Below are 13150 nucleotides of genomic sequence, written 5' to 3'. Positions count from 1 at the left end.
CTGGTGCTTGGGGTTTTCTTCCCAGGTGCAGGACACTGCACTTGCTCTCTTCTCACACAGTGTTCACTCAGACATCCCAACAACTTATTTCACTCAGTGACTTGCAATCGTATCATTAAAGTCACATGATAAAATTAAAATGCCAAGGAGCTAAATCATTAAATCAAATTAACATACACATAGAGATGTAGGAGAGGAAGGAAATTCAATGAGCTACACAGAGGTAGGATCAAGAGTAACTTGGCCACCCTTCACACATGACCGGAGCTGCTCTGAAAGAACCAAGCATATCACTATTAGCACAGAACTGTTCCCAGAACAGTTCCCATGCCTACAACTCTAATCCTAAGCTGAGAGGTGCCTTCTTTACAAAATGTTTAATCACTCGTCCTGTGCTCTCTCTGGGTATCAGAGAAGCCTCTTAATTCTGGTGCTTCTTGACGTTCTCTGCTCTCCCCTTATCAAAGTTAAGATTTACCCTTTCCCATCTTCTAAGACTTCCCTTGTCCCTTCAGTTTCCTGAAGCTTTAGCAATGATGGTTCAAAGTATTGCTTAGATAATTCCTTAGAGCTTGAGGACACATTTCACCATGGAATCTCAATGTTCTTGTTTTATTCTAGGCTGCAATCCTGGTCCTGGAATATACAGAAGAACTGAGTTTATTAGAAAGACACACAAAAACCATCATTTGCTGCAGCTTCTACAGAGCTGAAGTTCAAGCATGTGTTTTTCAGCTCTGCCATCTGAGGGTGGAACAGGGCATTTCTAGGCCTGCCAGCAAGCTACAATAATTTGAATTTCAATAATCTTCAGAACTGAAGTTCTTAAGAGGAAACCTGATTCATAAGAAGGGGGATATACATTGAAACAATTACTGGAGCCTGCTATGAGATCACTTTTTCATAATGACAGGAATGTGACAATACCCGTTGGACAGAAGAGGAAATAAGGCTTCAATGTGAGATTAGCATTGTGTGCTGCCCTAGAGAACAGCAGAGTAAGAGCCATATCAGTTACTTAACTGTTCAAAATAGACAAAACAAGACCCCCCGCCCCCATGTTTCCTTACACAGTGAGCAGATTAGTAATAGGAAATAATTTCAAGTGCTCTCACAGGGATGCTGCAGTGACCACCCGTGCCTCACCGCTCTGGGATGGCAGCACCACTGTCCCCAGCCCAGCTGCTTGGGCACCTCAACACTGCAGCAGCTGGGGGTGCTTGGGGTGCCATTCCTTGCCAGGCCAAGTGTGCCACACCAAGGCACATCCCTCCACCCTCTGCCCCCTCTCCAATGGGACACTGGATCGGAACTGCACCTCTACTTACCCAGTCTCACACAGCCCCTAAATGTGGAGCAGAGGAATTGAACAGAAAGGCCTTCCTGAGACACAACAACAGGGGCTTTTACTTAAAAGCAATATTTTATTGCAGTGCTACCATACTACTGTGTAAAAATATGGGGGACTTTTCACTCTGAAATGCTTACAAAAAGCACTGGTTAAAAGAAGGTCGCAATCAAACGCGTAATTATCATCAGTGAGTTTGCATGAGGCAAGTATCCCAAGTGGTACCACTTCTCTCTGGATGTGCACAAAAATGATGTTATGCTTTTGCCATGGTCACAACAGAGAGCCCAGCACAGGGAATGGCTATGGACTGCTGGCCTCAACAGCCACTCTTTTATTTGTATTGCACCTTGAAGCATTTCTGTTAAACAACCATCTTCGGATATAGAAAACTTTCCAATTCATATGAATAATTAACTTCCTGTGTTGTCTTTAAGGCACGTATTTCTGTACAAATTTGATTTTGGTCCAGAGGAGCAGTTGTAGTTCAGACACCAGCTACCCAGGTACCTGGCAGCTTGGCCTGTTGTAACTCTCCTTATGTCCCCAGACTTCAATAACGTGGATGGCAGTGGCTGCGGGGGCCACGGGGCTGCGTCCTGGCACCGCCTGCTTGGCGGGTGCTTGACTGCTCCTGGCTAACCCAGGTGGGTGATCCTCAGCTTTGCAACACCCAGGAGCTCTGGTGTTCCGAGACCACTCCTCCTGGAACCTGCAAGACCGAAAGAAAAGTTATTTCTGTTTATACACATCAGTTGACAAGTTTAATCCATTTTTTTTTTTGGGGGGGGGGCACATAAAAACATCGGATTGCTGAATGGTAATTAAATGTTAAAGTTTTATTAAAGGTAGAAAACCCAGCAACCACAGCAACTGCACCAGGTTAGGTGACTGTATTAGTGACAACCCAGAGTGTCACAGTCACAGAGTAGTGGGGGTTGGAAGGGACCTCTGGAGATCATCTAGTCCAACCCCCTTGCCAGAGCAGGGTCACCTACTCAGGAACACATCCAGATGGGTTTGAAAGTCTCCACAGAAGGAGCTTCTACAGCCTCTCTGGGCAGTCTGTCCCAGGGCTCTGCTCACAGTAAGGAAGTTTTGTTTGCTCTGGTGAGCACACAACTTTCTAATCCATTTTATTTGTACATCAGGCATTTTGCAAAGAACTTGTGCTGTGACATATGGACCCAGTTCTCCCAGCATTAAAACCAGTTGGCAGCACTGGGGCAAATAATTGTCTCCATAAAAACTGGTGCAGATCTTGACCAGGCTTATGAAGTTGACTTTCTTTGAGGCTGGGGCAGATGTTGGTTGTTCCCGTCAAACGAGTCCCCAGCTTCATCTAACGTGACACTGGCTGAGGGTACCACTAAGAAGATTCAAAAGCTCAGGCTGGGGCAGAAGGCAAGTCCCTGCTTGGTTTGTGGAGCACTGCTGGGAGCACTGGAGCCACTGAACCACACACCAGTCCTACAGGAAAACAGGGGATGGGATCAGCTTGTTCTGGAGCTGCTGCAAGAGGCATGATGGGTGTTGCTGGTTCTCAGCACATGGTGCCAGGAACCAGAAGCAGATCAGACCAGGCCCTTTCAGGGCCACATCACTGCATTCCCAGCCCAGGGCCTTTTGTCCAGCAGCAGTTACCCCACAGCAGCACGCTGGGCTGATGCTGAGGTTATTTGTCCCACATGCCCTGTGGCTGTCAGCTCCCATGGCCCCTCCATCTCGCTGTAAGCCCTTGGTGTTGGCCACCAAACACAGAAGCCAGCACAGCCACATCCAGGACAGCCTGGGCTCACCCTTTGGTACATGGAAAGCTGGTCAGGAAGCAGAAGCTGCATTCTGAAATGATCAGTTGCAGAAAGGCAGCAGAAATGCTCACACACAAGATGTGCATACCTACAGGAACTGCAGGGGAGTAACAGAAAACAAAATCAAGTAACCCAGGCCTTGCTGTCCTGGTACTGCAGATCGATCTGTCCTGGAAGGGAGAATAAACCTTGCTCTTCACTGGAAAGCTGTATTACACAACTATTCGGGGCATGAACTACATCAGATAGTGTGAGCCCATCCTACAACAACTCTCACACTGTGTCAGTGTACTCAGAACACACCCATCAAGGAGGTGCTCAGATCAGTAGAATTTACCCGCCAAGTTGGACACCAACAAACTCATCTATTTCCCAAAAATCCAGCTTGGTAACTTTACCCACTTTGTATTGACCTGTGCTGTTAGAACTGTGTGTTTTAATCTTTGTGTGCCAACAAGCCCTGAGGGATCTGTGTGCTGGACACCAAACACCTCTCTGAGCACCCCTGGGGCTTGCATCAGGGGAGAGAAGCTGTGTGGACTAATGCTGCAGATCTCACTGCTGAAAGAAACTCTTCTGAAATCCTTGCTACTGTGTTTTCTTATATATATATATATATTTATTTATTTTAATTTTTAAAAAGTTTTTTTTTTGTTTTTTTTCCAGCATGAGTAACTGGGAGCATGTACAGGGAGAAGAACAGGGATGAGTTTTGCATGGGGTAGCCACAGCCTTTGCAAGGAGCCCTGCCAGGATTACAGTTCAAATCTAGGTATTCTGGGTATTGTACAACACAGTTTACCTGGTCAGAATTCACCCCATTCTGTCATTTTCTCCTATCAAGCTCTGCATTGTGACACTCTGCATTTACCCACAGGCCACCATCAACTCAGCCAAACTGCCTAAAACTCTACTTGAAAGACAACTGAACCCCTGGCTAAGCAACTTCTTCCTCCTGTTTTGGGACTGAAATAAGTCTTGGGTGAGGTGACCATGGGAACCCTCCATTCACAGCAGGGACAGCAGAGGGACAGCCAAGCCAGTGGAGTTCCACCTAAGGTGGGCTGAACAGAGCTATTCAGAGGGGTGTCACCAAGGGACAGAGGAAGGTGGACACAGTGGGCTCTGCTCTGCATGCACAGCTATCAGTCAGACACAGCCTTCAAAGTGCACTTTCACGCTCTGTACTTTATACTGAGTAAGTGTGACTCTTTATTCAAGCTCTTCAACTTTCCTTAACTCGAGTTTCCAGCTGAGCTACTGCAAAACTTCATGGGAAGAGGATTAGAAGACCTCCCTGTACTCTTATCTGGAAAGGCAGCCTGCCCCTCCAGGGATGTGAGGTGCTGAGTAGCCTGGCTCCACTGCAGTGTGTTTGACAAGGCCAGGCTTTATTTGACAGATAAAGTCAGAGCTCCCATGCGGGGAGATGAACAGCCCCCACAGCATCAGTCCATCTAGAGTTCTAGAGGATTCACAATAATTTTGCTTTGTGGGAGTTGAGAGCTGTTCCTAGCTTAAGGGGATGGGAGATGCAAGGAGTGTGAGATCTGTGGCCAAGGGGCTGCTGCTGTGCTGCCCACTGCTGGCACTGCCTCGGAAAAAAGGCTTTGACACTGGAGTTCCAGAGGGGATTGTTTTGTTGCTGTATGTCTGGTGACATTCTACAAGACCCTGGGGTAATCATGGCAGCATTATGAAAGCAGTAAGAGCAGCTTTATGGAAAGCACATGTTGCTGTGCACACACCCTCCACGCTCGTTGTAATGACAACTAAGATTGAAATTCAGAAACTGGTATAATTTAGCAGCCAGCCACTCTACCCTTTGTGACAGGGCCCCAAGATGAAACCACAGCTCACTTCCCCTGACCGAATTTTCTTTGAAACGTGGGGGTCAAAAGGTGCTGGAAGATCTTAGTCTCTGAAAGGTGGTGGTGGGGAAGTGAGAGCACAGTAATAACAAACCCTCCATGAAGAGAGAAGCTCAAGGTGGGAAAACTCACAGGGTGGGATAATCTATGTAAAAGCTTTATCCAGGACCTCTAACAGTCCTGCACTAAGTCAGCATTGTAGATGTTTTGCCCCTTTAGTTCTCCCACTTGTTCATGTCCTGGCAGACACTCTAGGAGTCCTGGTGGCTTTTTCTTGTTCTGCTTTTGTTTTCCATCAAGCTCTGCAGCAGCTTGTCTCTCAACATGGTTATTTCTTCAAGTATTTTCCCCTTTCACTGTGCTAAATCTACACACTACCCTGCTAGCTGAAGGGCATCAGGTCCTTCAGCTTTTTTATCTCCTCTACTTAGGTGTTCAGAGGGGAAAAGCAGCTGAAAAAGTGTCCTCATGGGTGCAAAGGGCAAGGCAAAAATGCAGCCAAGTGTCCCATCCTATCTTGTCTATGTGTCCTGAAGGTTCCTTGGCTTGCAGCCATGCTCCTTAGCAAGCCTGGCCAGACATGGACACTTTTTAGAGCAACAGGAGTTTCTGATTTGTACTTTCCTTGCAACCCCTTACACAAGGAAGTGGAAAATGTCGACCATTATAGCCAACAAACCAAAGAGAAAAAGAAAACACATTTCATTTTACTGTGGAGGCCAAAGGTGTGAGCTAATTTCACCAACCTTGCACAGGACTTCTTAGCCTGACTCAGTGAAATCACTAAGTTGCCTCTCCTAAGAGTATGCTGGCTTGTCTTGTTTTTTTTTCTTATGCAAAACCTTTTCACTTGGACATCTCTGTTAAATGTCCTTACTTGCTTTCTGTCAGGTACACTGGTGATGGATCTTGGAGTCAGAAAGTACCAAAATTTCAGGTACTAAAAATATATTCTGTGGGAGAATATACTAACCTGTTTCTCTGCAGCAGGGATTTTTCTTCTTGATAATATGCTCCAGATGAAGTGGATATCTGAGAGGAGGACTTCAAACCTTCTGAGACATGGGCTTTTCCATTTGACTCACTCCTGCAGTCAGATCAGCTACTTCACAGAGAATGCTAAATAACTTGGCCTAGAGCTGCGTAAAATAATTCATCTCAAAACAGTCCAAATTTGGAATGTGGAACTTCTTCCAAATGCTTCCACACCAGGGGGGAAAAAAAAAAAAATCACCAAATTTCTTTGCTGCTCTTTAGATGTATTTTTGGGCTGGACTGGTTTGTTCAGCTGAGTGAGGATGAAGAAGAGTTGGCCTACAGCTAAATTTCCTGAGTGTGGAAAATACTGGACCATCAATTCTCCCTTGCAAAACAACAGCACATACCCGAGTTCATGGAGTGCCCATTCCAGGAAAGGTTACAGGAGTGTTATGCTGAAAAAGCAAAGGAAATAGAGGCTTCCCTAGGTGTGCCCATTTCTTACCACAATTAGAAGTTTGATGCAGACTGCAAGGAGCTCCCTCAGCTACCTGTATCTCTCCTGGGACAGCTGCCTTCCTGCTCACACTGCTGTATCAATGTGCTGTGGCTCAAACAGTGGAGTGCCCAGATCTCTTACTGACATTCACACTTGAATCTTACCAGTATCATAAAATCACAGAGTGGTTTGGGTTGGAAGGGACCTTACAGATCATCTAGCCCTGCAGTGGCTGGGCTGTAGCTGGCACAGGGGAAGGTCAGCTGTCCTTAAGCTTCTCTTCACTGGTATTTTGTGCTGTGAGTCATGGGGCAGAGGACAACCTGCCTGCTCCAGCAGCTGGCTGTGTTCAAGCTCTCCACTTGGCTGTGTCATGGGATGGAAGACGATTGCTCATCCCAGGCAGTGGTTGCCCAAGCAATTATTCCAGAGAAAGACTACTGTAGGGTCAGGAATTATTCTTCATCAGAAAACAACTGACTCAAAAATAATTCCAAAAAGCCTCTGAAATGCTGGCCAGCCTTTCAAATGCTGGTTCTCTGAAGTCACAGAACTGCAAAATCACAGAATCATCCTGGCTGGAAAAGACCTCGAGGTCTCGAGTCCAACCATAACCTAAATCCACCAACCATAACCCAATCTACCCGTTCAGTGCTTAAATCATGTCCCTAAGCACCACATCTGTATTTCTTTTAAACACTTTGAGGGATGGTGACTCCACCACCTCCCTGGGCAGCTTTCCATTGTCCAACCACTCTTTTGGTAAAAAAATTCTTCTTAATGTCCAGTCTAACCCTTCCCTGGTGCAGCTTCAGGCCATTCATTTCCTCTGGTCCTGTCATTAAACACCTGGGAGAAGAGCCCAGCTCCCACCTCCCTCCTTCCAGGGAGTTGCAGAGAGCAGTGAGGTCTCCCCTCAGCCTCCTCATCTTCAAACTAAACAATCCCAGTTCCCTCAGCCTCTCCTCGTAGGACTTGTTCTCCAGACCTTTCCCCAGCTTGGTGGCTCTTCTCTGGACACGCTCCAGCCCCCCAATGTCCTTCCTGCAGTGAGGGGATCCCCAGATGTCCCCTCCTTGGCAGGACTCACCACGTCCGCCTCATCCCGAGCTGCTGCAGCCTCTGCTGCTTTCATGAAGGTCTCTCACTTAGGATGAACAATGCCAACAGTCCTGGTTTGATTCTCATGCAGGACTGGGAAGACTTTTACATCTTAAAACATCCCAGAGAGCAGATTTCTTGATTTTAGGCCCTCTGCCATGCTGCAGCCAGGCTGCGGGAGCTGGTCCCATGTTGACAGGTCCTGCCTCTGCCCAGCAAGGCTGGGTGGGAGGTTCCTGCACATTGTTGTCTAACTACATGGCCCAGAGCTGCAGCTCATCACCCTCCCATAGATGACAGACCCTTTTCTCCAGCTAATCTGCCTCAAACCTCTGCACCACGCAGCAACCTGCTATCTCTGCTCTATGCCCCACACTTCTGAGAAGCCATGCTGGGGAGAAACAGGTCTGTCCTGCTGGCCCCACACCTTGTAACTTGGCTTTCCCTGCTTAAAAAGCTCTGCAAATATTAGAAAAGTGCCAATATATCTATGTAGCTCCTGCATATAAGACTTTCTGCTAAAATTGGTATTTTTATCCTCATGATGATTCCTTATATCCAAATGAAAGAGGGGGCACCAGCAGGGACTGCACTCGGTAGTTAATGATCCCAGGTATTTGTAGAGCAAATATTTCTCAGCATTTTAAAACAATATTTCAAGCAATCAAGAAACCTGACTGAGTCTCATTAAAATTGGAGTGGTTGCCACTAAAATTCAACATTTAATTGCAGAACTATTTAGTCATCACATTCGTTCCATGCCTCAAACAAAGATCTCATTTTGTGGCAGACAGGTCCAGAAAGAGCCCACGGGAGCCTCTGCTGCCCAACACCAAGGCTTCTACATTATTTATAACTCCTGTACATCAGCATTTTGCATCCATATTAAGTCACATACAGCCAAAACTGTCTGACTGGAGTATTAAGGCACTGCTTTAACAGATGATAGTTTTTTAATCCTTAATTCCTCTGTAAAGCAGAACAGGTATCTTACGTCTCTGAAAGAATTGCCTTTTTGTTTTATTTTATACTGGCTGAACTGAAAGAATTGGTTTTTTATTTTGTTTGTTCTTCCAGAAATTTTGATCCCTTAAATGGTGAATCAAAATGGTAATCTCTAGTTAATCTCTAAATCTATTTCAATTAAGTCTAAAAAGCAGCATGACCTACATCCTTTCCTAGTCAAAAATAGGCTAAGATGTACTCAAGAAGATCCTCTTCAAGGGTGGAAGAGTTCTCACTCTTCCAGATACTTCATATGTTACAGGAAGAAGCAGCAGAACAGTTTTCTTTAAGCAAAGGAAATGCTACTGTAAAAAAGCCATAAATTGGCAAGCCTCCACCCCCTCCTTTCTCAGCCAAGGGCACCTCTCCTCTCTCAGCCTCCCTCTCTGCAGAGCCACTTCCAAGCTGCATCAGAGCCACGCAGGCTGCAGCCCTGAAAAGGCAGGGAGGAAACCACCAGCCTCCTGTGATTCCTAGAAGTCCTTATGAGAAAAACAAAGTAGGATTTCTGGTTTGCTCAGAGGTCCAGCAACGTGTTGCACACATTCCTCTAAATGTCTGAAATGTTAACACAAGGATAGAGGTTTCCTCTAAGCATAGACTGACAACATGTCCACATTATGTGGAGAAAGGTGCAGAAATAATCAATCCAGGTAGGAAGCATGTCCTTTCAGGATGGTTTTCCAGGCATCACCCAGCTTCATGTTTGCACTTCCCCAAGGATTTGCCCACACTGTCCTGCTGTTCCCAGTGAGCTAGATGTGCACAGGATGGCCTAACTCACTACACACAAAAACCCAAGCCTTGCAAGTGAAACAAAGACCTGATAGATCATTTGTTGTCTTTAAGAGGTGGCATAAAATACAGTCACAGAATTCCCACATCTGATCCCCCAGAGATATCAATTTAATGGAATTAACCCATAGAAATTAGCATATTTTACTAACCTTGCTTAAAGGGATCTCATCTGAGTGAGGAAAGGGAACAAGGTACGAACTGATGAAGGGTGACCCCTGTTTCCCACAGCAATCCCAAGAGTTCATTCAGGGTCTGTAACAGCTTCAATGCCATTTCCATCTCTGATTAGATGCAGTGTCCATTCTCCATGTGAGAAATGGCTAGACTTTAGGTTCTGGGCTGGAAACACTAATACACTTGCTCTCCTAGCTGGTTTTAGCTCTGACTAGTGACCCAGGATCACATCCCCTGTGCCTGCTGGAAATGAAGCAGTCCTTGATGAACAGGGGACCTTGTGCCCCAGGAGGTGGGTACGTGCACCAGTATTTAACACAGCAAGTGTACTATTCTAGGCAGGAAAAAAAGAGCTGACAGGCTGTTCTCCTCCTGCCCTCTGCAATTTCCCACTGAAGTTTATATATTCTCCAGTTTTCTAAAGAAATACCAAACATTAACATTGTAGCAGACTGAAGTTGCCCCAAAATTAAAATGGAATCCAGGGCCTTCTAGAAACTGTTTAGGTTATAATCAGCATTTAATTAGCTTTATACATCTTCCTGCAATCACCCAAAGCTAGGAATTGATTAAACAGCCATCAGACTTTTGTGCAAGTGCTCCATTTGAATATCATTTCCAGCTGCTCTGTGACATGGAGGGAGGTTTATAATCTGCATGAAACTGCTTTCTGCAGGTAACCACTACAAATCACAGATACTGCTGCACGTAAAAGCTGTTCAAGTAAGCAGTGAATTAAAAGCCAACAAGGACTGAGGGTTAGAGCATCGTACATGATGACGAAGTAGAACCTAAAGGACCCAAATACCCAAAGACACATAGTGTTTCTACGAATGGTAGGAGGAAAACAGCAATTAGCACCTAACGTATTCATGTTTCTGTTTTTCATGTGTTGTCAACAAGAGGGGCAGTGCAACACAGCTGGACAGTCAGCACTGACACTGGCAGCAGCTGTGCCCCCAACCCGGGATGTGCTGTTTCCAGCGGGGACAGCCAGGCTGCCTCCCTGAGGGTCCCACTGAGCCTGCCCTGCACCCCTTGACAACCAAACCTGTGTCTCAGCAGAGCTTTCATGGTCACCATGCGACAGGCAGTGACACCGGGTGCTCTCCTTGCCACAGCCCCTGTTGCCCCTGTCCCGCTCCTCTCCTGAGGCTCCCAGGCAAGCTGGACCTTGATGCCACCAACCAAGGCAGAGCTGTGACTTCCCTGTTGCAGTTAAGCATCAATTTAACAAAGCCAATTAAAACCTCTCTCCAGTTAATCCAGTACAACCTCCCCTGCAGACCAGGCTTCACCAAGCACTGCTGGGGACAGAGGACAGAAGGAGAGGAGCACGCTCAGCCCGTCTGCTGCACCACCTCCTGGCAGCACTAATTCCCTCCGAGACAGGCAAGTTCAAGGACAAGCTCTGACAATCCACTGGCATCACCTTCTCTTCAGGGGCATCCTTTTAAAACGCATTTGCCAAGAATATTCTTTGTAAAATCCGCTGGACAGATTCATAGAATCATAGAATCATCAAGGTTGGAAGGGACCCTAAAGATCATCAAGTTCGAACCCCCCTTGCCATGAGCAGGGAACCACCAGACCAGGTTGCACAAAACCTCATCCAACCTGGCCTTAAAAACCTCCAGGGATGGGGCATCAACAACCTCCCTGGGCAACCCATCCCAGTTCCTCACCACCCTTAGAGTGAAGAATTTCTTCCTAATATCTCACCTAAATCTCCCTCTCTCAGTTTAAAACCATCACCCCTTGTCCTATCACTGTCTTCTCTGATGAAAAGTCCCTCCCCAGCTTTCCTGGAGCCCCTTCAGACACTGGACGGTGCTCTAAGGTCTCTCTGGAGCCTTCTCCTCTAACACCCCAACTCTCTCAGCCTGTCTTCATTCATTCTAACTCAGTACATTTAAGCAGCCTTACCTGCAGAAGCCTTGGTTATCATATGCCATGTTAGTCACATCAGCAAATACGGATTTATTCCTGAGTTTCTTGGTGTTGTTGTTATTGTTTCTTCCCTTAAAACCAAAGTAAGCAGCTTGCATGTGCTCTAGTTCTTCAGTCCTGAGCTGGTACCACAGCTGCATATCTCTGTGAATACAGCACAGGGTAAAAGGTGATTTCTGGTGAGAAATATATGAGCACCCATCTGACCACAGCCCTGCCTCACTAGGCTTTAAATCTACTCCAGGTTACCTGAAGACAGCACCCAAACACATGCTGAACTTCCAAGTGCAAGCCAAATTTCCAGAGACTTAAATACCTGCTTAAACACCTTACAGGAAGGGGTTCTTAGATGGCATAAATATTAGTCTGTGAGATAGCTTTAAGTATTATCCAGCACTCCCTCAAAAATGAGCAAGCAAAAAGAGCTATTTTCTTATGAGTGCCTGTGGATAGTTCAAAGGAGCTAAAACCCATTATTTGTGTCAATTCGATTATGTGGATTTGGGGATTACAGGTAATAAGGCAAGTCATTGAGGGGGTGATGCTGTGTCAGGATTCTGTTGGACCTTCATCAGTGACACAGGTCAGCACAGATCCTGTTGTACATGAAAAAAAACTACAGACCAAGACCATCCCCACTGTATGGAATAAATTATTTCAGGAAAAAAAAAAAAAAGGGGGGGGGGGGGTGTTTCTTGCAGCACTGACATTCCTAAGTGTTCAAAAATCATCAGACTACTTGAAAAGACAAACAATTAAAAAAGGAGAAGACAGGTCATGTTGCCTTTGCTGAGAGCAGGGCTTATTCAGCTGCCTTGAGGATGTCCTTTTGGAAATGCTCAAGGCACTTTTCATGCTGCTTTCTACACCTCTGGGGCAAAAAAAGCACTAGTTTCTTGTGTTTAAAATAAGTCTAAGATTCACATAATCCCAGACATTTACACTGTTCAATCATGAGGGCTGGTGATGCTGATTCTGGTCATTTCTGCCCTCTCAGGATGCAGCCCTGCTCCCACCAAAGGAAATGGCAGCTGGGATGAGGTCTGTGGGGAGGCTGAATTCTGTCAGGATTTTCAGCAGCCTTTGCCCTCTTTCTCTCCAGATGCAACGGTAAAACACAAGAAGGCATTTCTAAGATCATCAGACTGATCCCTTGCAAGAGAGGTTTGCAGGCAGAGGTGACATTTTCTAGCAGACCAACTAAAAGAGCCAGAAAAAGCTCAGATGAGGACATCCTCCCAGCCCCACCAGTACAGACTCTTGCTTCCTGGGATGGTCTAACAGCCCATCTGTACCTAACCCCGTGCCAGGCACTCTCAGTTGTAGGAGTGATGAAGACAGCAGGTTCTTCCCTGGAAGACCATGGAGACTGTGGCACCTCTTGGGGCCCCAGGCCTGGCATTCAGCAGCACGGGCTGCAGGGCTCTACAGGCAGCAGGGATGGTTTGTCCACCATCTCAGTTGCTTTCCACTGTGGCCCAAGCCACACAGTGTCCACAGTGCCCTCAGGGTTCCCCAGGAGTGAGGCTTGGTCAGGGATGGGCCGGGTTGAAGCAGCTCCTTCAGGAGGCAGGGAAGGGAGGACAGCAGGCAGCCAGGAACAGAAAAGCTCCCA

The 13150-nt window shown here is 46.5% G+C and overlaps 1 protein-coding gene across 1 annotated transcript in view; it reads right to left on the bottom strand.

The window, feature by feature from the left end:
- Window positions 1-1846: 1846 nt before the first annotated feature.
- Window positions 1847-13150, bottom strand: part of SUSD3 (sushi domain containing 3) — a gene marked incomplete at its 5' end in the record, with an annotated part of 14571 nt that continues 3267 nt past the window's right edge. The window contains 2 exons of the mRNA XM_010007819.1: window positions 1847-2060; window positions 11512-11679. Of these exons, the coding sequence (XP_010006121.1) occupies window positions 1847-2060; window positions 11512-11679 (382 nt within the window). The remainder of the gene's footprint in view (window positions 2061-11511; window positions 11680-13150) is intronic.

This window comes from Chaetura pelagica, unplaced genomic scaffold (assembly GCF_000747805.2).
Source record: "Chaetura pelagica isolate M959 unplaced genomic scaffold, ChaPel_1.0 scaffold562, whole genome shotgun sequence".
Classification (NCBI taxonomy): Eukaryota; Metazoa; Chordata; class Aves; order Apodiformes; family Apodidae; genus Chaetura; species Chaetura pelagica.
The sequence above is the reverse complement of the archived record's forward strand: the minus strand, read 5'-3'. Positions and strand labels throughout refer to the sequence as shown.